Source organism: Podarcis cretensis (assembly GCF_951804945.1).
Source record: "Podarcis cretensis genome assembly, chromosome: 12".
NCBI classification, from domain to species: Eukaryota; Metazoa; Chordata; class Lepidosauria; order Squamata; family Lacertidae; genus Podarcis; species Podarcis cretensis.
Genome location: NC_137181.1, coordinates 57165566 through 57190185, shown reverse-complemented (window position 1 = coordinate 57190185; position 24620 = coordinate 57165566). Strand labels below are relative to the sequence as shown.

Sequence of the window (24620 nt, the reverse complement as noted above, 5' to 3'; positions counted from 1 at the left end):
TAGTTTAAACCTTTATTTTTGCAGCAGGGGGAAAATAATGCTTTGAGACACCAAGGGTGTTGATTTCTCAGCCACCAAGTATTCGCATGGGCTGCTGAGTTTCTACCACTTTCTCCATCAACAAAGACTAGGAGCCAGAGATATTTGGCAAGTCTACCAGTGTTTCTGTTTAGTCGCCAGTTTGTCCTGTGCTGAAATTCTAGCGGTTGATGTTTGGCACATTTAAGAGATGAGAGCTTGGGTGTCTGGATGCTGGTAGTAGAATGTTATCAGCACAGAGGCTTTACTTCATCCCCTGCACAATGTCCCCATATTAAGATGCTATTATATGGGAAAGGAGTGGATTTTAAGGGGATGGGTTCTTCAGAAACTATTTTTATTTATGTCATTCACATCTGTTCTTCCTTGAAGAACCTCATAGCTGCTTTCAGAGCCTCTCACAGCCATGAGATGTAGGTTAGGCTATGAGTGGCTTTTCCAAGACAACCAAGATCATAGCAGAGCATGGGTTTGACCCATGGTTTTTCTTATTGAAGCCTGACACCATGATCTAAGCAAGTCATAACCCCAGTGAGCATGGTATTGCTCAAGTATAACCCCTGTCCCAGCAAACATGGAGGACTTGTCTGTCCTCTTTAGGCTATGGAAGCCTTCTTCATCCTGGTGTCCTTCAGATGTTTTGGACTACAAGTCACATCGCCCTGGCAATGATCAGAAGCGCTTCTCCTTAACATTCAGAGACCCACTGTCCAAATGGCTGCACACTTTGGAGGAAAAAGTCACTTGCCTTGAGTGACCTTGACTCTGCAGTTGTTGCAGTTCTAGATGAAGTACCCAATGCCAGAGGTGTGGGGTCAGTTTCCGCAGTTGGCTGATGTCGACATATATGCACTGGTTGGCAATTTGCTACCAAGACCAAGTTCAAGGAGTTGCTATTAGCAATCCAAAGCAGCACGCAGTCCAGCTGGAAATTGTGTTCCAATCTGGAAGCCAAGTGCAGCACAGTCGTATGTGAAATCCTCCATCTCTAAAGACAACAGTCATACTTCTCTGCCCTTCATCCAGATTATTTACTCTTGCTGGAGAGGAGTGGGGTGGAGAAATACATGACATTACACCATGTTGCATATTTGCATAAATACATGTTATTGCAGAGGGAACTTGCTGAGGAGAGGGCAGAAATTATATGAGGACAGAGAACTGTGGGGTGGAGAGAGGATGTCATAGGGAGTACCTCATTTATGTGAGTAAATTTGGGGGGTGGGGAAGCCTGACCATTGAAATTGTACAGTGGTACCTCGGGTTACAGATGCTTCAGGCAGCGGGAGGCCCCATTAGCTAAAGTGGTGCTTCTGGTTAAGAACAGTTTCAGGTTAAGAACGGACCTCCAGAACAAATTAAGTACTTAACCCGAGGTACCACTGTAATCTGGATATTTTCTTTCTTTCTTTCTTTCTTTCTTTCTTTCTTTCTTTCTTTCTTTCTTTCTTGTAGAAACATTGATTGGGTTGTTTCCCAACAATTATCAAAGGCTAGAAACTTGTGGTTTTGCTTTTTAATGAAAGGTGAGGTTTTCAGGGTCCAACTCAAACACACCATCCAGTTAGATGTGATGTTAGCAGTGGCATTTTTGTGTTTTATAGTGCAGTTGCAACCATCCCGAGTTCCCCAATGGTTTTGGGCCAAGGCTTAAAAAGACAAAAGTCATTTTATGCTCAGCTGTAGTCAGAGCTATATCAGGTGAAAATGTTTTCACTCCTCAGCTATGTTGAAAGTACTACTTGGTGCATAAGCCAAACTTTTCTATCTCCAATGCGCTAGACAATCCTTTTAATGGTTCTGCAGATAGCTCTCAGAAAGCCTACATATCACTTTAGTTTCTAAAAATGCTAATTTGGAAACTAAGGTGGGATTTAGTGCAGGAGTGTGGTTAATTTTTGTATTTATAATATCTAAAGATTGCATAATGACTATAACATTTAGTGTGTATCACTTCACCCTATTTATACTCTTTTGTGCACATTAGTATGGTGGTTTTCAAAGCCGGTTCTTAGGCAACCCTGGGTTCCTTGGAAGATTATCAGGGAATTCCCTGAAAGACTGTACTATTTTCTCTGGCAATGCACAGCTGCAGAGGAAGGTTGTGTGCCTTCTAGGGCACAGATCTTCCAAGCAAATTTGATGGTGCCCAGCATACCTGGGTGGTAGTGGGCATAAATTGAGAATGTCTAATGTTTCTCTGTTATGAGTATGGAGTTTGTTTGTTTTTTGCTAAAAATGTACAAGGCTTCATCAGCAAACAAACTAGTATGCAAATGGTTGCCTGAACTAAAGGACATAAGTTGGAAACCCACTGCAATAATGGAATAAAAGTATTAACATGTTATAGTGGCCTGATTTCCACTTAATGCAAAGCCATGGTTTAATCTGACTACAGTGCTGCCTCGCAAGACGAAATTAATCCGTTCCGCGAGTCTCTTCGTCTAGCGGTTTTTTCGTCTTGCGAAGCAAGCCCATTGACGGCTTAGCGGATTAGTGCTATTAGCGCTATTAGCGGCTTTTAGCGGCTTAGCGGATAAGCAGATAAGCGGCTTAGCGGCTTAGAAAAGGGGGGGGGGAACCCGCAGGAACTTGCAAGACATTTCCGTCTTGCGAAGCAAGCCCATAGGGAAATTCGTTTTGCGAAGCACCTCCAAAACATAAAACCCTTTTCCGTCTTGCGAGGCATTCGTCTTGCGGGGCACCACTGTATCTTTACCATAGTTTATTGGCTGCTAACAAATGACTTTCATAAGCCATTGTTTGTTGTTGGTTTATAAGCCTTGGTTAACCATGGCTTGGCATTACATGCGAACCCACTCCTCATCCGTGTGCCAGAAGCAGACGCAGAGTTTGCTCTCACCATAGAGCTGTTCTGACTGTTGGGTTGCCTGAAGCAGGGTAAGAACATCGCTTCCCCCCTTCAAAGTTAGCCCACATGAATTTAACAATTTTTAGAAGGGGAACAAAAATAATTTATCCTGTTTGAAGCTTGTCTGACATTGACCCTCCTGCTTATTTTATTTATGTGTACCTTATTCATCAGTTGGCCACTGTTTGGGTACTAAGGGAGATTTTGTTCTCTCTTTGTGAACTTCCTTGAGAGGGCTCTTTGCCTTGAAAGGTAGTATATAATATTTAAATAAGTTGAACTCTGTTTATGATGCTTACTGAGAAGACATGGCTATTCCTGTTGTAAACTTTCAGTTCTTTCTTCCTGTTTCAGATTGTATTAGAAAACAGCAGCCGTGAAGACAAGCATGAGTGTCCTTTTGGTCGAAGTAGTATCGAATTAACAAAGATGCTGTGTGATATCCTGAAAGTGGGAGAGTTACGTAAGTATCACATGTGCATTTTAAGCAAGCATTTTGTAGTGTACAGAGAGTAGTCTGGTGAACTGCATCACAACATTTCCTACAGACTCCACCCACTGACCCTGGGTTCAAAATTAGCAGGGCGCCAGGCACATTTTGCACCTAAAGGTTTTCCTTTTGCAAGCACCTCCAAAAGTCTGGGTGGCATTTTTTGTGCCTCAAGGATTACTGAAATGTATGTGCTTTGAAGCCTCAAAGTAACAATAGACAATATATTAAGGAGTTGAACAATAAAGGGTAGAGTGTTTCGAAAACAGCCCCCCCCAAGGACTGGAATTTCAATGAATTTTAATGACCCCCCCCCCATGCTGCAGTGCCATACATACTCAACTTGTGCATCACCAAATATCATAGCTTTGGGTGTTCTTTTCAGTTTTTGCTTTTGAAAAACTTATTAAAATACTGAAATTACCATCTGTGATGCGGGCATCTCAAAGCAACATACAGCACATCATAAAATACAATTAAAAATACAGTTAAAACAATCAGAAACAATTAATGACAATCAAGTGGCTCCAAAAAGTATTCTACAGTGGTGGACATCAGTAGCCAGCAATAAACGGTGGATTTTGCAGCTTCCAGTTTCTCTAAGTGGGGCTCTCTCCATACTTCACCCTGCTGCTGCTTCTACTGCTGCCACCATGCTGGGAAACAAGCCAGGGTTTGGCTTGCTGTGACCTCTGAACCCAGGCTCGTGGTTTATTTCCCCCAAAACACCAAGTCCCAAATAAACCTTGGTTACCACTCACAGGCTAGAATGTCACAGCAAACCAGACTGGCAAACAACAGGAGAGAAGGAGGGTGAGAACCTTTCAGCGGTGGGAGCCAGCATGTTCACTATCAGCCAGAGTGGGGGGGGGGGGGTACCTTCCTGAGCCCAAGGGTTGCAGCTGCTCATGAGAAATCTTGCCGGAGTTATATGCCAGTGGCAAAAGTGGCTTGGGCCAGAAATAGAAATGGGGAGAACGACAGGCGTGGTTCTTATTTCTGTGCAATTTGCCACATTCCAGCCATAGCCACATCCGGGCAAACACAGGGCGTTGCCTCTGTTCAAAGACACAGCAAAAGCACTGCTGGAGGGTCAGAGTAGGGCTCACGGGAGGTCCTGGGGGGTCAAACAGCAAATGTTCCCCAGGCCTGCAGTTCCCTAGCCCTGCATTAAACCATAGTTTGTTTTAACAAGCAACCATGGCGTGCGAACCGGGTCACAGTATCTGCTCAGTCCTCTGGTTTAATGTGGTCATTTTATCTGCTCACTTCATATCATATTAAAGGTGCTAAGATACCGTGTCAAATTTTCCTGTAGTTTTAGGAATGCTATGCATGTTGGTGTGAGTAAAAGGACAAGACAAAGGAATTCATAAGCCAAAGGCTTTCTCTTGCTATTCCTCCTTTGACTTGCTGGGCAGAATGGTCAACTTTCTGTAGGCCCATAAAAGGTTTTTGTTATTTTTTTTTTGTTAGTGCTCTAAGAATTTGGAAACCATTTGGAGATTTGATGAATTCTATTCCGGAGCATTTTCCAGAACTGCAGTAAATGCCACACATTCGAACTATTTCATTTATGGCCCAATTCAAGCAACTTAGGGGATAACATTGACATCTTTAATGCACAATACTTTACGATCTAGTTTTTCTGTTTAGATCTTTGTTTGGCATTAACAGGGAGTGTATTGCATAGAATAACCACAACATAGAATTATTTACAAGCAAACTATATTCCTTCCAAAGAAAATAGGTAGTTTTGATGTATCAGGCACTCTGTGTTCCGCAAACACATACATCTGATTTGTTACGCTGAGCTGTGAGAACTGTCACTTTTAGGAGTGCTTACAGAATGATTCCTTCTATTGACAATAAAGGCTGTATTGCTCAGTAAAATCTGCAATCCTGAAGTAATCTGTCACAGTCTAGGACAAAGGTATATCTGACAGTTTAGACGCTTAATATTTCAAAATATGTATTTATGCCACAGTTGCTCCTCCTGTAGAAATTCATAGCTTGCTTGGGTTGCACAGGAATGCACTTTTAAAAATAACTTCTGAAATACATAATTTAAAAGACACTATGAGTTCCTTCTGTCTTGTGGAATAGGTAATGATCAAAACTTTGTTAAAGTGCAAAGTTGGTGATTCAGCCTTCAAAAAATAATATGCAATCTAGCGCTTGCCATAAAAACATTATTAAAACTGTTAGAATTGTATTTAAATGCCGTAAGACACCAAGAGCCATATCAGGTTTTTTTACTGTCCATACCAATATGTGTTTAAAAGTGCAATGCTTGTTGCAATACTCATTACATTATTTGAAAGGTACCTAGACCATTCAGCTTATTTCCTACACTCTACAAATTCCACTTCATATATACTGTAAGATCAGCGGCAGGTACCATGGATAGTGGCACTCAAGCACCTTACTAAATGTTGTGGGTTCAAGACCCGGTTAGCAGCTTCCTAGATGGTTTTTGCAAAGTGAGCCTCATGGCTGGGTGCAGGGAGGCAGCCCAGGTGGTGTCAGTAGTTTTGGGGGAAGGGGTTAAACACTGAAGATGGTGGTTGGTTGTGCTGCTGGTCAGATCAGTACTTTATGTGAATGAAACTCTTGTGGTTTTATAATATGGCTTTCTATGAATTGAACGGATATACCAAACTTCTGAGCGAATTTGTGACATACTGATCTTAGTGTGTAGCCACAGGCCTACATCCAAATTTAAAGGCCTAACTGTATGTTAACTGTATGTTAAATGCCACTATTTTCTCCTCTCATCTCTTGGCAACCTTTAGTTACATCAGACATGTAACATGACATCATAATGCTCAGCATTTTCTTGCTCACCTGCAGCCAGTTAAGTGGGACCTGAGAAACAAGGAGAGCTGGGTTGGTGATTTAAGGTAATTTAAGCTTGGTGTTTAAGGTAATATGTAGTTTGGCCCTGACAGACTATCAGAAACAATTACCCTGCAGCATTTGCAATGGAATACTTAAACCGTAAGTGGCAGAGCAGCAGGTGGCGCTGTGGTCTAAACCACAGAGCCCTAGGGCTTGCCAATCAAAAGGTCGGTGGTTCAAATCCCCACGAGGGGGTGAGCTCCCATTGCTCGGTCCCTGCTCCTGCCCACCTAGCAGTTTGAAGGCACATCAGTGCAAGTAGATAAATAGGTACCACTCCGGCGGGAAGGTAGATGACATTTCCGTGCGCTGCTCTGGTTCGCCGGAAGCGGCTCAGTCATGCCGGCCACATGACCCGGAAGCTGTATGCCGGCTCCCTCGGCCCATAAAGCGAGATGAGCATCGCAACCCCAGAGTCGGGCACGACTGGACCTAATGGTCAGGGGTCCCTTTACCTTTTACCTTACTTAAACTGGAAGTGGCAGAGCTGCTGTGCCACACTCACTCTTGGTCAAAAAAGACCTTTGAATTTGCCATCTGTGTTTGGGCTTCCATCTTGACTCTCGTCACACTCAGTCTTTGGGTCTTTGCTATTGTTGTTAATCATTTTATGTGAGTTAAAGTTTCTCTGCCTGTGGTTCTATGATATCTACGGCCTGGTGTTTGCAGCCTAATCTGCGAAACCACCAAGGGTAAGTCAAGATTGGCAGCTGGAGGTCCCTTGAATTGTGGAATAATGATTGTAATAGCTGCTTTCCCTAGCACAGCCTTAACATTCGAGTGACAGGAGCTGCTTTGTAGCTAAGGGCATGCCAGCATAGTTTTTGAGTATCTTGAATTAAGACAGATGTTCAGCTCTGAAAGATTCCCCCATTGGTAGCATTTACCCCTTTAAAAAGATCTGTATTTAACTTTTATTACGAGCCATGCAGGGTTATGTGACTCATGTTGTTCATAATCTTTAAGGAGGCCTTTTTTGTGTGTGAGTAAACATATTTTAGCATTTGCTTTTTCTTCTAATGTGGAGGGATTACATTCTGATAGGCATTCATGGTTAGCCCTGTTAAGCATTTTAGCTCTGTTTATTGACAAAGCAGCTTTTACAGGCGAGGATATTGTGATAGCCAAGAAGGAAATGTGGAAGCATTCGTTTATTTTAGATTAACCACAGAAAGCCAGGTCATTTGAGCCCAGAAAACTGTGGTTGGTATTACTTATGGTTAATATCAAGCCAGCTAATGTCAAACCATTGTTACTCAAGCAGACTTGTTTATACTAACCATAGTTAATAACAATTAACCACAGTTCTGAGTCCAGAGAACACAACAAACTCTGGTTAATCTAAAGCTGAAGTGAAAATCGCACATTGTGGCTGCTTTGTATTCATGTGGAAAACACAATCATATCTCTTACCATGTTTCTTTTTGAATTTTTAATTCAAATGGTAGGCAGATGTTTTTTAGTACAACTGGTATTGATTCTTTTGGAAGTACTCAAGGAGGTGTGGCCAAAGACTTGAGCAAATGCAGGGAGTTTCCCCCCTTGTTGCTTTAGTGATATTGTCATCACCAATGCTCAGTTTCAAAAGTGGTTTGTTATAAAGTTCAAAGTTTCCTTGGACGCACCAAACAAGTTGCGCTGTTCTGTGGATCCCAACTTAAAAACACAGTTCAACCCCCAGACACTGAGGTCCGGCTCCAAAGGCCTTCTGGCAATTCCCTCCCTGCAAGAAGCAAAGTTACAGGGAACCAGGCAGAGGGCCTTCTCGGTAGTGGCGCCTGCACTGTGGAATACCCTCCCATCAGATGTCAAGGAAATAAACAACTATCTGACTTTTAGAAGACATTTGAAGGCAGCCCTGTTTAGGGAAGTTTTTAATGTTTGATGTTTTATCGTGTTTTTAACATTCTGTATGTAAGCCGCCCAGAGTGGCTGGGGAAACCCAGCCAAATGGGCAGGGTATAAATAATAATAATTGTTTAGGGAAGCTTTTAATGTTTAACAGACTATTGTAATTTAATATTTTGTTGGAAGCCACCCAGAGTGGCTGGGGAAACCTAGCCAGATGGGTGGGGTATAAACAATAAATTATTATTACAGTGGCACCTTGGGTTACAGATGCGTCCGGTTACAGGCTCCGCTAACCCAGAAATAGTACCTCGGGTTAAGAACTTTGCTTCAGGATGAGAACAGAAATCGTGTGGCAGCGGCGCAGTGGCAGTGGGAGGCCCCATTAGCTAAAGTGGTGCTTCAGGTTAAGAACAGTTTCAGGTTAAGAACAGACCTCCAGAATGAATTAAGTTCTTAACCCGAGGTACCCTTGTACAGCAAAATAGCTGAAATACTTATACAGTGGTGCCTCGCAAGACAAAAAGAATCCGTTCCGCGATTCTCTTCGTCTAGCGGTTTTTTCGTCTTGCGAAGCAAGCCCATTGACGGCTTAGCGGATTAGCGCTATTAGCGGTTTAGCGGCTTTTAGCGGCTTAGCGGATAAGCAGATAAGCGGCTTAGCGGCTTAGAAAAAGGGGGGGGAGGGGAAAAAAGTCGAAAAAACTCGCAAGACATTTTTGTCTTGCGAAGCAAGCCTATAGGAAATTCATTTTGCGAAGCGCCTCCAAAACGGAAAACCCTTTCGTCTAGCGGGTTTTTCGTCTTGCGAGGCATTCGTCTTGCGGGACACCACTGTACAAGCAACAGTGCTATATGGGAGAGCAGATGAAGTCTTTGAAAGAATCTTCAAGAAAACTTGCCTTTTTCCTTCCTTGCATTTATCAGTAATCCATTTGGCAACAGTGCTTAGCTTTGAAGTATCAGGAAATTAACAGGGCATATATTGCTATATTTCTTTGCCAACAGATCCCTTTGCCCATAAAAATAATGCTTATGAGTAACTGGAGGAGCTAGAACCGCACAGTAAAAGCAGCTCTGCAATTAGGGCAGGATACTTAACTGTGGGCCACTGGTGTTCTAGTCCACTTTGAAGTTCCATCTATCACTTTTTCCTCTGCCTAAATGTTCTTGCTAATGAAAGGCTTAAGAAAATTAGCTTCTAACAATTAAACTTTGCCTGCCCTTCTCAGAGATCCGTAGATCAGTTTAAACCATGACCAGGAAAAGCTACAAGCCCCCAGGCTTTTGCAGGCTTTTAAAGAAGTCAGTTGAACTTTCAGTCCTGCTGGCTCAGTAAAACAGAGGTCAGTGTGGCATTTTGGAACTGTATTATGGTTTGGCTCTAATTATAATGGGAAGAGACCTGGAGGGCCATCTATTTTTGGTATTTAAGTCGTATGCTGTATTCCCTGCACAGGTAAGAGGATTGTTGCAGGTATTGCAGGAACTGCAAAACTGGAAATGATTATTTTTTGAGAGCAATAAATTGCACACGCAGCTGAAAAGATTCAGTGCTTAGTGGCCTTTGGCCTTTGAACACATTTGGAAAACTGCAGATATTAAACACATTACGGGGTTGTAGGGTCCTGCTCCATCAGCCACCCTGCTCTGTGTCTTCATGTTCAGCATGACATCTGAATGGGGCATACAGATGCACATCTGATAATGGGCAATCCTTACAGAACATAAAATGTGAATTGCATGAAGGTTAGGAAGGAATATGTAGGCATGTAGTATCATGCCCAGCATTCAATATATGCACTTAGATTTTGTTTTGTTTTGCAAAGGTAACGTGAAGATCCAAGGCTAGAAACACAACAAGATACCGTATTTTTCGCTCCATAACACACACTTTTTTCCTCCTAAAAAGTAAGGGGAAATGTCTGTGCATCTTATGGAGCGAATGCCTACGGATGGCGGGGGGATCTGCTGCAGTCGCGAGCAGAGGATCCATGGTTCCCCTTCCTTCCCTCCTCCGTGGCTCACTTTGAAACAGCAAAGCGGGAGAGGAGCCGCTTATCTGCTGCCACCAATCGCCTGTCCCCCCTGTGCTATCCTCAATTTTTGCCTATTATTTCTAAGTAAAATCTTTCATCTTATACACGGAAAAATACGGTGATGTATTAGCTAAGACCATAGGTTGTGGGGTTTTTTTTTTTTCTTTAATCATATGAAAATTGCCTGCAGAAATGTGTGCTTCTGTGCATGTCTAAAATGCTTACCCATCAGTTGTCTACCACTTTTTAGCTTTAATCTAAAAACAGAGGAAGGCTAGTCTTTCTGATTCGTAGGAGGCAGCTTCCAAAATTTGGTTTAGTGCCTACATGTTTGCAAAATCACTACAGACCAAGGATTTATTTCACATTCCCAGCTTCTGGCTGAAGGGGAGGGGTAATGCTCTGCTATTAAACTGGTAAGGCAGTAAAGGGCTTTTCACATTGAGTGCTCCTTTGCTCCATGCTATTGCCTAAACATTATTCAGCCAGCCTTTATATTCGTAGAGGAGGAGTTATGTTTAATGACCAAAGTCAAAGATGAAAATATTTCTAATATAAAAATATTTTTACGCTCAAGCTTAATTAGAGTTTTCTTGAAAATGGAGGTTTGCTACCAGCCATGAATCTAGTGGGAATTCTTTTCTCACTTGGTAGCAGTGGAGGAAGACCGAATAATAACATGGGAGTTTTACTAGCAGGACAATCTTCTCCCTTAAAAAAAAAAAAAAAAAAAAAAAAAAAAACATTTTCAGTTTTTCGAAAGCTAGATGAAATAGTTCTCTCTCTTTCTCTCTCTCAACTTTCAGAAAAAAAAGTTGCCTTGGGGTGGCAATAAGAAGAATTAAATTGAAATTGGAAGGGGGAAATAGTCGTTTATCTCTTGTATGAAGGCAATGGAAGCAGCGACAGAGCAGGGCTGAGATGAAAATGGACACAAAAGCCCATTTCTCTACAGATCAGGCAGCGGGGTAGGCAATGGATTGTAGTATGAGGTTTGGGGGATTGTAACAACTTTCTGCGCCCTTATTGTCCGTCTCCAGAGCAGTTATTCATTTGTTCAAAATGTGCCTGAATGTGTTCCCTGGAGAGCTTGGGCAATTGTAGAAAAGGTGGACCCAAAAATGGACAAAAGGACTCCAGCCTAGTTTTGACACAACCTTCCCAGTCACACATTCTAGGAACATGTAAATTGTCTGTTGGAATTGTGTCTTTGTCCAGAAAATATAGTGAGGTTCCAGTGTTGAAACTAAGCAGCACTTCTTCTAGAAAGCTTCCTGAGTGGAAGCTTCAGCTTATTTGAAATAAAAGCAGGATATAATTGTGATAAATAAATATATGTGCATCTGCTTTCAGTACACAGATGATCACCATGCAGTAGAGGAGACAGTCATGGGATTTGTTTGGGGGATGCCAGGACTTCCCTACTCAGTCAGATACAGTGGTGCCCCGCAAGACGAATGCCTCGCAAGATGAAAAACCCGCTAGACGAAAGGGTTTTCCGTTTTTCGAGGCGCTTCGCAAGACGAATTTCCCTATTGGCTTGCTTCACAAGACAAAAACGTCTTGCGAGTTCCCCCCCCCCCTTTTTCTAAGCCGCTAATAGCACTAATCCGCTAAGCCGCTAATAGGGATGCTTCGCAAGACAAAAAAACCGCTAGACGAAGAGACTCGTGGAATGGATTATTTTCGTCTTGCGAGGCACCACTGTACTTGGTTTGCAAGCTTGTCAGGTAACCTGCCTTTAGTCCTTGGGATAAAGCAGTCAGGGTCAAAATATGATGCAAACATTTATACCGTTGTGGGGTTGTGGTTAGTGTCAGGCCAGGGTTGAGGAGACCTAAGTTTCCCATCCCCATTGTGTTGTGGCATCTAGCAAATGTCACCGCGTTGTGAGGGGAAGATGGGAGAATAATGTATATCATCACATTGAGCTCTTTGAAGTCAAGGTGGCATATCTGAATGGAGTAAAATGCATAATTCTATATGAAGAAGCTGTTCTTCAAATAGATATATGAATAGTACTAATTCCAGCAGTGATAGCATCCCAGGTATGCAGAGAAACACAACCTCATCTACTTCTATTTTCTTCTTATCCTGACTCATTCTCTCCCTTCAAATACGCATTGCAAAACACAAGGGCGCATACAACAGAATGCTAATTTGTTTGTGTTTCTGGAGGGTTGTTAAGTCTGCTGCCCTAACTTGGTTTTCTCCAGGGATTTTTAGGGTTCCTTTCAGCTCTGCTTCCAATCTTCAGTCTAATATTTGCATATTAATAGGCAATTGAAAAACATTATGTGATTTTTTACAGTGATGAATATATTATAAAATCAAATTGCCTTTAGGGGTAATTATGCCAAGGTATATAATCTAGGGAGAAAAACCATCACTGGTGTTTAATATTTCACATAAAGTTAGGTATGAAGCCTTCTGCATTTATATAGGTTGTTCTGTTACAGCTGACAGAATGATTTAATTTTAGAGCAACGTAGTGAATTAAATGCTTTAGAGGTATATGTATGCGTTAAAAGTGAGGTTGCTTCAGTATTTTAAATAGTAAGATGCCAGGCAGGTATGCCAGGCAGCAATATTTTCTGCTATTAGGATAAGACTTTTCTATTTGGCCCCCATTCATTTCAAAACTTTATCCAATATTTAGGTTAGAAAAAGAGAGGCTTTTAGATTTTTCAAACCTGTGTCAAGCCAATTCACGTGTTGTTTCTTCCACTATAACAATTAATTGCAATCTTGAGGAAAGCATACGATGGGTAAAGTTTGAGACAGGAATGCCTTTCCCCCTAAATGATTGATAAGCTAAAACACATAAAGATTGACCTCTGGCATTAAATATATTTTATTATGCTTCTCTCTTAAGTGTCTTCCCTCCACCCCACCCTTCCTAAGCAGGTGAACTGATTGGGGGCACTATCTCCTGAAACTGCCACCTCTGTAAAATTGTGCATGCCGACAGGGGTGGCGCTCTGGGTTAAACCACAGAGCCTAGGGCTTGCCGATCAGGAGGTTGGCGGTTCGAATCCCCATGACGGGGTGAGCTCTCATTGCTCGGTCCCTGCTCCTGCCAACCTAGCAGTTCGAAAGCACGTCAAAGTGCAAGTAGATAAATAGGTATCGCTCCAGTGGGAAGGTAATCGGCGTTTCCGTGCGCTGCTCTGGTTCGCTAGAAGCGGCTTAGTCTTGCTGGCCACATGACCCAGAAGCTGTACGCCGGCTCCCTCGGCCAATAAAGCAAGATGAGCGCCGCAACCCCAGAGTCGGCCACAACTGGACCTAATGGTCAGGGGTCCCTTTACCTTTACCTTTACTTACTCCAGAGGGCAGACCCTAGAACTGGACTAAAGTGAAACCCTAGTCATGGTTTATTGCTGTAACCATGGTTTGAAGACACCAAATTTACAGTGAAACTATGGGACGCAGGTGGCGCTGTGGGTTAAAGCCTCAGCGCCTAGGGCTTGCCGATCGAAAGGTCGGCGGTTCGAATCCCTGCGGCGGGGTGCGCTCCCGCTGCTCGGTCCCAGCGCCTGCCAACCTAGCAGTTCGAAAGCACCTCTGGGTGCAAGTAGATAAATAGGGACCGCTTACCAGCGGGAAGGTAAACGGCGTTTCCGTGTGCGGCTCTGGCTCGCCAGAGCAGCGATGTCACGCTGGCCACGTGACCCGGAAGTGTCTCTGGACAGCGCTGGCCCCTGGCCTCTTAAGTGAGATGGGCGCACAACCCCAGAGTACGGGCAGGGGTACCTTTACCTTTACCTTTTATGATTTAGCTTGCAGAGCTAAACTCTGCCCCTAGAGGTAGAAAGACACTAGCAAGACCTGCGTGGCTCCTTGTCAGCACAGGTGTTGACATTGCCTAAGTCATGGTTTGGTTACTTCCAGGACTGCAGTGTTGTCTTCTTCGTAACTCTGTTCCGTTGCTCTAGTTATGCACCAGACTTTCTCAACCTTGACTCTCCAGATGCTGCTGTATTTACAAACCCCACCATCCTCAGTCAGCAGTCCCCAATAGTCATGGATGATGCAGAATGCAGTTCAGCAACCATCTGGGGACCCAAAGTTGGGGAAGACTGCACTAGGCCTTCCTAACAGTGCTCTGAACATAAGTGAGATGCAAGCATGATCATTTATTGTTGTTGTTGACCGAAATAGTTGGTTTCCCCCCTTCTTCATTTGGATCAAGTTATACAGTACTCTCAGATATTAGTAAATTTGTGCTGGGGATTGCAATGGGACATCTGTTACCAAGAAAATTGGAGTTCAGTGACATTCCATATACAGTAGTTGCTGTGCTTTGTTCAGTTGTAGGAAATAATGCTTCCTTGTAATACTGAGGGACAAAATAGATTGCCGCCCCCCCCCCCAGTCCCTTGCCTTCCATTCCTATATCCGACCACACATATAAATCAAGCATTGTAAGAGTTTCATTCGTACCGTATTGCTATGAAATCTCATAGAGCTGATTTGGCCTATGCTTTATGGATTTCCAGTAACAAGGTAGCAGAACCCTCTCCTTTTACCACCTTTTACTGTGCTTCCAGCTCAGTAATGGATTTTTATTAGAGTCTCCTCTGACTTCTCACAAGCTCGATCTACTCTGGGCAGATTTATTGCTGTTTACATTCTGGGTGATGTGGTTTAAGGACTATGTATTTAATTTTGAGATGATGCATGAACAGAAAGTGCCAGCCTATTTCAGATACGGGAGAATCAATTCTGTGTGCCAATAAATTTAAATATTGATGTAGGAAGCATCCTGCTTATCATTCAGAATGATGTGGTATCTTTTTAATTATAGCCTCTTTGCTTTGTCAGTGCCAAAATTAGCATTTGTAAGGTCAAGCCGAGGGGGTGGGATCCAAAGTGCTTTGTAGCTGCTTATCCAGAACAAAGCTGACTTTGGGTGTGTCTTTCCTTAAAAAAATACATGTATCAAAAATAAAAGTATATATATTATTCATAAGGCCACATTTCTGTAAACTAAAATACATTAATAATAGGCCTAATATTACCCCATATATGAGATTTAACTATTCAAACTGGGGCATGTGCTTCTCTTATACAAGCATAAAGACATTGCCAACTTCTTTTGAAAGTCAAAGACTTCCAAAAGCACTTTGGGATGGTGATGTTCAATGAAGATACTCTTTAAGAAATCATTCTGGGCATGCCTAAGCTTCAGATAGCATCATGGTATGGTCTAAAGGCTTCATAAGACCACCATCTTGCTACAGCTAAACAGGACTGGGGGTCGTCAATGCCTAGATGGGTGACCTCCCAAAAGACACAGAGAGGCTACCTTGGGTTCCATGATGGAAGAATGTCAGGATATAAATGTGAGAAAATAAATAAAATGGAAAAAGTCGCTCTGGATCCTGGCCTTTATAGCTGTCAGATACATTAGATCAATAGTCTTCCGCTTCTTTAGACCCAGGAATAATGTCTTGCTACGATGGTGTTTCTGACACTGCATTTCATCACCCACCAACCTGAGTTGAGGGTTCCTGGCTGTCAGTGTGACTTGTCAAATTGCACTGAGATAGGAATGCCATTTATACACAGTAGAATAGAATTTACTGGCCCATAATGGACCAGGTACATAGCCTGGGAGTCATTTTGGACTTACAGCTGTCCATGGATGTGCAGGTCAATTCTGTGTCCAGGTCAGCTATCTACCAGCTTCACCTGGTACACTGGCTGAGACCCTACCTGCCTGTGCCCTGTCTTGCCAGAGTGCTCGGGTTGTCTCCTGCCTGGACTACTGCGATGTGCTCTATGAAGGTGACTTGGAAACGACAGCTAATGTGGCAGCTAGACTGGTGACTGGGAGTAGCTGACAGGACCGTTTCACACAAGTCTTAAAGGATCTACACTGGCTCCCAGTACGGTTCCAAGCACAATATGAAGGTTTGCTGCTGACCTTTAAAGCTCTAAATGGCCTCAGGCCTGTCTACCTGAAGGAGCATCTTCACCCCCATTGTTCAGCCCAGACACTGAGGTCCAGCTCCGAGGGCCTTCTGGTGGTTCCCTCACTGTGATAAGTGAGGTTACAGGGAACCAGGCAGAGGGCCTTCATAGTAGTGGCTCCCAACCTGGGGAACACCCTCCCATCAGATGTCAAGGAAATAACTTTCTGACTTTTAGAAGACATCTAAAGTCAGCCCTGTTTTGGGAAGTTTTTAATGTTCACTGTTTTACTGTGTTCAATGTTTTCATTTGTTGGAAGCCACCCAGAGTGGCTGGGGCAACCCAGTCAGATGGGTATTATTATTATTATTATTATTATTATTATTATTTCACGTGTTCTTTCCAAAAGGCATAGTTGTTCAATGCAATTCCAGAAGTTTGATACTATTCTTATTTTTGGAAGCATTTGTAAACCGCCTAATTTGTTTCTTGTCTGGAAGATACTCAGTAACAACTCTCATGTGTTATCCATTCATTCTGTCTTTTCCCTTTTATAAATCAGATTTACCAGTTGTCAAATGACTAAAGAAAGCATATAATTGACAGGGGGGATTTAAGAGTAGTCTCCAGTTGTAGAAAATCGTCAGTGCTTTGAGGGGGCTCAAAAAAGTTGGTCAGAGTTCCCCCATTGTGCTTTGGGGAAATTGCCGGAAGGACAAACATGAAGGCCCAGCAGCAGCAGAGGGGATTATTGTGGCTGCAGCGTTTATACATCTCAGCCTTAAGACATACAGGTTTCTAGATATTTAGGAAGAATTCTTCAGGGAGGAGTTTATTAAAAACTGATGGAGTTTATTCTTTTGGAGTAAAAGTAGCTGAGTTGTACCAAATTGAAATTCTAGAGCTAAGCATCACTTTTGTGACAGTATCAACGTATAAGTATATCATTTCATCTTGACTGGTGAAATGTTCAGTAATCCTGTCATTCAGGAAAGCTGCTTCTAAAATATGTGCAAATGTTTCAAGCAGCTTCAGTCATTTGAAGAGTAACATTCCACATGCTTTATCATTGATGAAGGAAATTTAGAGAAGGATGAGAAGCTTAATCCTATGCTGAAAGCTCTATTGATTTTTCATAGAAAAATACTGATGCCCTTCCCTCAGCTGTATTTTCTCTCTCCCAGCTTTTCTGCAAAATGACTTACAAAGAGGCTTGCAAGCCTATTTTGTTTTGAAACCACGGCTAGGCTGTTGGCTTGGGGCGTTGATTTCTGCACACCATCATAGCTCTGCGAGGAATCAAAGTGGATTTGAGAAGGTATCCCAGATTGATGGAAAGGAAAAGGGGAGAGGCTTTTGATAGGAGAAGTACAAATTTGATTAACCCTGTGCTGTTACAGAAATCAGTCATGTGAAAAAGTCAGAGCTGGAATGCTAAATCACATACTCTGCAACAGGGAACTAGAAGAACAATCCCTGCCGCTCCCCCAAATGAACTGTTATTTTCCTGATGCCAGGTTCTTTCAGAGTAAAGCAAGTTTATAGGACAAATCTGTTTTTATCCCTCCCAGCTTGAGCTATGAATTCCGTCCTATTAATGAGGTAGTAACTCCGTGTATCACTAAATAGCTCTCCTAACCCAGGATACTTCCTCTTTCAAGGTGGAAAGGATTAAATAGTCCCCCTCATCTAGTAAACTGCATCTGTAAAAAATATATGTGGCTATATCACCCTGTAGGAAAAGGAGAATCTGTGCTGCTTAAGATTTTGGAATTGTTATTATCATTGTTTAGAGTGCAATGCAATTGGGGAATAGCCGCAGAAAATAGATATAGGTCTCCCATGTGGGTAATTAATAAAAGATCTGAAGCACGGGGCTAAGATCCTAGACCCAAAACACAGGACTAAACATTCTAGCAAGAGAGAACCCCCAGCAGAGTTTAAAATCAGAAAATCATGCAGCACAATGCAACATGGGAATAATAGGCTGTTAGACCTTTAAAATATCACATTTTAGTCCACTTACAGCTTTTCCTCTCTACATCCTTTGCAATGACCAGACCACACGTATTTTAAATGCTTTACTTACTAACTCCAAAGGTTGCATTCATGCGTTATTCTGTGCAGCAGGAAGTAAACACAGGCAGAAATCTTGTGATACAAAATATAGTGAAATAGCTCTTAGCATGTGGCCTGAACTTGCTTGCAGTAAATGAGCTCAGGCACATCCTATCTTGGTGAGTTCATATGGTGAAAGATAGGGAGCAAAGGAGGAAACTTAACTTCCTTCCAGGTGAGGGGTGTGACTTAGCTGAGTCCAGGAATACAGTTTCTGTGGTCTTAACCCCTTCATACATTAAATGTACTAGTTAGATTTGACTGGAGTTTCCCATAACCATTACATCGAAAGTTTCCTCACCCCTACAAGTGGCTGCCAATGAGGTAAACCAAGGAAACTCACAACACAGTGAACAATGTCATGTATTTTACACTTTTATATTTTGCAATGTCAGGAAGAGATGCAGAGCAAAAGCCAGGCCACGCCTGTAATGTCAGGTTTTGACCATACACTTTGTCTCACTGTTATCTCTAGTTCTTCTTTAGTGACTGTCAGATTTGCCAACTTAGGAGTGACAGGTCTGAAAGACCTAATGCTACTGAGAAATTCTTGAAATTATTTATATGTATAGCACTTCGCAGGTTAAAGTTAGTTGCAGATATCTGTTTTCAAGGAGCGCACAGTCTAAAGTTACGCAGGAGGGGAAAGAGCACTGTGGGGAAACCTCCAGCCTCCCAGTGTTAGCAAGAAAGGGCCAGTTGTAAACAAGCAATCTCAAAACTGACCAGCTCTTTTGAGTTGACTTCTAGGATGGAGGACAGTGGTTGAATCTATACACATATTTTTAAAAAAATGCTATGAAAATGCTTTTAAAAAAAGTTTTGAAAAATATATTGAATTTGCCATAGCTCACTGTCGCCATCTAATGTCACATTTGTATATTGCACTTTACAACTAACGTAAAACGTTTTCTTTGCAGCTGTATAGCTGAGTCAAGTGTTTCTGTGGCATAGCTGTTCCTGGTTACATTTAAAGGCAGCCTAGTAGAATGTGGGACATCAGCATCACCAACTGCAGTGCATGGCAAATATGATTTAGAAAGCCACCATCTCGTTGCCTCTTCCATATGATGCACCTCAACCATTAATGGGAGACTTCCATGTTGGCTATTTTTGTTTGTTCTCTCTCTTTCTTATATAGACCCGGTTCAGTTTAGATAAACTTTATTCGCATTAGCCAACGGCCATAGCAACATAAAACAAGCAATATATACAATTAAAAAGACAACAATGGGTAAAAAGGACAATCAGATGACCAGGATGATCGTTCAGATAGGGGCCCTTTATCTCATTGCACCCTCAATAAACCTAGCAACCTTTGCTGTTGTCTGATCATTTTGATCTGGCACTTCAGTTTATTTTCTGACTTTAGGCCGGAGTTTCCCATTTGAGACATGACGGGGAACTGTGACTTAGTGCAAACCAGAAACTAAGCCCCAAAGAGGTGTCAGGGTTGAGACGAGGAGGCAGTGCTGCTGGCTTCATCAATTGTGAAGTCTCATTGGGGGCCAGGCAAACTTGTATCTTCAGAGCTTAGTTTCAAATCCCTCCTGTGTCTGAACCAGGGAACTTTGGCTTTGTCAGTTAATATGCCAGGACCTTGAGAACATTCTAATTTAGGTTTGAATGTTACAAAACCTCTAGAATCCATCGCTGGGTATTATTTTAATAACTCACTGAAGTGGCAGAAAGAAATCTTGCCTGTTGTTAAGTAATATCTCTATGTTAATGCAGTTGAAGCCTCTGAATTATACAAAAGCAGAGATCAGAGTTTCATAGTGCTAATTATATTTCTTCCTGTTTGGTTTTGCACGTTATTTCCCCCAATTATTTCTTCTGGGATTACCAGCTCGCTGCTTGCTCTTAAATTTGCTGGATGCATCTTATTATGTCTGAAGGAACAACAGGCATGCAGGGAGTCTCTTGTTGATCTATTAAAAGCATGCCTAGAGTTACTAAATCAGGACAGACCTGAAATATGCAGAACCTTTACTGTATTTTCAGTGGAATACATATTTAACCAGTTTAGTCTTGACAATTCTTATCTTAAATTGCAACAGGCTGCTTGGTGTTAAATTACGGGAATGACATTTAAGAAAAAAGCAGAAGGGATGAAAGTAAAAAGGATGTAATACCCATACTACTTGGTTTACATAATTGTCTGCTCCAGACAAGAAGCTGTATAATTATATAACAATGTTTGCTCTGAAAACAGAAAATGCACCAGAGGTTTGTAGTCAAAGATTTGGCAGGTTGCTTCTAATCAATATGTGAAATTCAGCCCCCTAACAGCATGCAGCACTGTTTATTCCTAAGCTTTGCGTGGTCTCAGTTTCCCTTCCACTTTGCTCACAACACCTGCACTGAGTGCCAGGCTAGATATTATAAGAGCTCATGAATGTAAAGCCCGTGTGGGAACGGTTGGGGAGGCACTTGCAGTATTCAAGGAGAATATTTTTAACCATTGCTTGCAGTTATGAAGCACTAAGTGAATTGAAAAGGCAGAATTGTGGGGGCCATTTGTAAGGGGGAGCCCAGGTAGCACAGCCAGGACACACACACACACACACACACACACACACACACACACTCTGAAAGGTTGTATGCCATGTAAGAGAGTAAAGATGTAGCAGCATCCCCAGCCACTTATATTTTGGTCACGACCAATGCTGGCATATAGCCCTTTGACCAGGCATAGGCAAACTCAGCCCTCCAGATGTTTTGAGACTACAATTCCCATCACCCCTGACCACTGGTCCTGTTAGCTAGGGATGATGGGAGTTGTAGTCCCAAAACATCTGGAGGGCCGAGTTCCTATGCCTGCCTTTGACAGATGGCCATCAGCAAATGTAGCCCGAGAACCAAAAAGGTTAGCCGCTCCTGCCTTAAACAAGTTTTGTGAGCCATAACATTGGTGGCAGAATCCTTCTTTTCCTTTTTTCTTTTTTTTAAATAATATTTATTAAAGTTTTAAATGTTACAAAAAGAGAAAGAGATAATTCCAAGTTAAACAAAAACTTAACAACACATCACAATAAAGAAAGAAGAGAATAGAAAAAAAAAATTATAAAAAACAGAAAAACAGAAAAATAAAAACAATTAAAAAACACAATGAACCTTCCCATAACTTATCTTTCATTTACTTGTTTCCTTGACCTCCTTGCACCTCCCTTTTTTGTATTCTAGTTCGGTTAGCTATTTCAGCAAATCCTTTCCATCTTTCCCAATTTTTATCCTATAATTTATCTTAATATAATGTAACTTTACCTTTCCTCCTTTTATCCATTAACAATCTATTTTTACTTAATCCTTTATAATATTTCCGCTAAAGTCACATAACTTCATTCCAGCCTCCTTCTAACATTCCTTAATTTTACAATCAGAGTCTTTCTTTCTTTTCAGTATTTGTGGCCGAATAGTTTAACAGTAGTGAAATACTAACTGATGGTTTTCATTTTGCAATATTTATATTTATATTACTTGTATTTGTATTAAGCTATGCATTTACTGGGAAATAGTAAGAGTCCATCAGATTTGGAGCCAAATGTGTCCTGTGAATGAGAGGAGCTCTTTTTCCAGAGGAGGGACTTTGGTGACCCCATGGAGGTTTTTGCAAATGGAAGTGATGTTGATGTTTGCCATGCCACCACCTACGCTATGCCAGAAGGGTCTCTTAATAATAATAATAATAATAATCTAGGGACGCAGGTGGCGCTGTGGGTTAAAGCCTCAGCGCCTAGGGCTTGCCAATCGAAAGGTCGGCGGTTCGAATCCCTTCGGCGGGGTGTGCTCCCGCTGCTCGGTCCCAGCGCCTGCCAACCTAGCAGTTCGAAAGCACCTCCGGGTGCAAGTAGATAAATAGGGACCGCTTACCAGTGGGAAGGTAAACGGCGTTTCCGTGTGCGGCTCTGGCTCTGGCCAGAGCAGCGATGTCACGCTGGCCACGTGACCCGGAAGTGTCTCCGGACAGCGCTGGCCCCTGGCCTCTTAAGTGAGATGGGCGCACAACCCCAGAGTCAAGACTGGCCCGTACGGGCAGGGGTACCTTTACCTTTACCTTTAATAATAATAATAATAATAATAATATTTTATTTATACCCCGCCCTCCCCAGCCAAGGCCGGGCTCAGAGTGGCTTACAAACAATAATAAAAACAAGAAGAATGATTACAACTTAAAAACAAAAATAAAATACAACATTAAAATAATGGAACATTAAAGTATTAAAATGTAGCCTCATCACAGGAGGAGAAGGAAAAGAAAAAGAGAGAGAGAGAGAGAGAGAGAGAGAGAGAGAGAGAGGGAGGGAATCAAATTGGCTCCAAGCCAAAGGCCAGGCGGAACAACTCTGTCTTACAGGCCCTGCGGAAAGAAATCAGATCCTGCAGGGCCCTGGAATCATGAGACAGAGCGGAGCCAGTGTTGAGAAGGCCCTGGCTCTGGTTGAAGCCAATCTAACTTCCTTAGAGCCCGGGACCACTAGGGTGTTGCTATTTATGGACCTTGAGGCTCTCCGTGCGGCATACCAGGAGAGGCGGTCCCGTAGGTACGAGGGTCCTAGGCCGTGAAGGGCTTTAAAGGTCAAAAGCAGCACCTTAAATCTGACCCTGTACTCCACCGGGAGCCAGTGCAGCTGGTAAAGCACTGGGTGAACATGCTCCCATGGCAGAGACCCCGTGAGGAGCCTCGCTGCAGCATTCTGCACCCGCTGGAGTTTCTGGGACAGCTTCAAGGGCAGCCCTGCGTAGAGCGAATTACAGGAGTCAAGCCTGGAGGTGACCGTCGCATGGATCACTGTGGCCAGGTCGGGGCGGGAAAGGTAAGGGACCAACTGCTTGATGCGGCGAAGGTGGGAAAATGTCGCAAAAATTAACTCCCCGGCCCCCCGGAGAAGATTTTTGGGTGGCATGGAAAGAAAGGAGAACCCAAGAGCCAAGAACACGCCAGTCTCTGGATTCCAGTCTTTACATAGCGCTTGGGGGGGTGATCATATATGATGGACGAGAGGGCAAGCATTTTCCATTCTCCGAAAGAGGAAATCCTACTTTCAGGAAAATGTCTAAAAAGATTAACTTGACATACACATCTGAAGGCTGAAATCACCTGGGTGTAATGGTGTTTTAATGTAGAATACCATACATTCCCCCCCCCCCTCTCAATCCTCTTGGCAAAGTTTTCCTCTTGATAAATGAGGTCTCCACAAACCTCAAGCTGATGGCTACGTATTGACAAATTACCCCCATTAGCGCTTGTATTTTTTCTTTCTCAAGACCTTGTATAAGCGCAATCAAGGTCGCAGAACTTTTCCCAGATCTTCTTCCTGCGTTTTGTTCACTCGCTTCCTTTTGACCCCAAACTCCTGCACCTTAACTAAATGGCGACGGTGATAAGTAATTAATAACAATGATAATCCAAGTTTACATATGTGCATGCAAATTACCTTTAAGTGGTTTCCTTGTGCTTGTTTGTGTTATGCAGAGAAAGTGTTGACTTCAAAATTGTGAACAGCCTGTCGGTGAGATGCAGGTAACAGAATTGGGATTGATTTAAATAGTGCAGGACCTATGAGGAATCCACCCCAAAACATTTTTTGCATGGTGCCAGATGTGATGTTTGAAATCCTCGTACTGATCCTAGCGGTGTTTGTCAGCACTTTATATCCTCTTAGGGCTTTCACCGTACTTCGAATTCTGCATGTAACTAGGACGGTCCTTATGCGCGGCAAACACCCAGTTGCTAAAGCAATTTTCAGGCACCAAAACATTTAGCATTTAAATCAAGTTTCAGGAAGCAGATACTACTTTTTGCTGGAAGTGCTCCTGGATTTGTTTAACCAGTTCCCTGCTCTGAACTTGGCCTCATTCAGGGTGACAGTGTTGATCTACAAGCTTTATTTAGGTTCCCGGTTTCTGTTGGGTTGCTGACCTCCTTTTAAGACTGCTTGAATAGTTGGGAGCAGGTCATGGGTGAAAGGATTTGCTTGCATTTGCAATAAGAGCAGTGTGTGGAACGATATGGGCCTCGCTGCCACTGTGCCAAAAACTTCAGTGTACCTGAGTACATTGATTTATTAATAAGTAGAAGCAATGAAGCAGATGGATCTGTGCCAGAATGACATTACAAATTAATAGATACATCCATAAAAGAAGAAGGGAAAGGGGAGAGGAAAGCAAGCAAATGCAGGTATAAGTTGTATAATGACCTGCTGGGAATGGCCACGATTAAGGGCTCATCCACACTTATATTTTGCCCCACGTTTTCTAGGCACAGGTCCACGCTTTCCCAGTCCATGTCTGAGCCCTTTGATTTTTGCTTCACCACTTTCCCCAGGAAAAGCTGCTCTTTAATGCAGAATCGGAACAAATGGCAATTAGGGTTTTCCATGGATTGCTGAGA

General features: G+C 42.6%; 1 protein-coding gene across 5 annotated transcripts in view; it reads left to right on the top strand.

The window, feature by feature from the left end:
* The window catches only part of ELMO1 (engulfment and cell motility 1), a 291965-nt gene that overhangs the window by 156691 nt on the left and 110654 nt on the right, over positions 1-24620 (top strand). For 3 of the 5 annotated variants that reach the window (XM_079947572.1, XM_079947570.1, XM_079947571.1), the window contains one exon: positions 3266-3374. In XM_079947572.1, the coding sequence (XP_079803698.1) occupies positions 3266-3374 (109 nt within the window). The other 2 variants (XM_079947575.1, XM_079947576.1) reach the window with 2 other exon arrangements.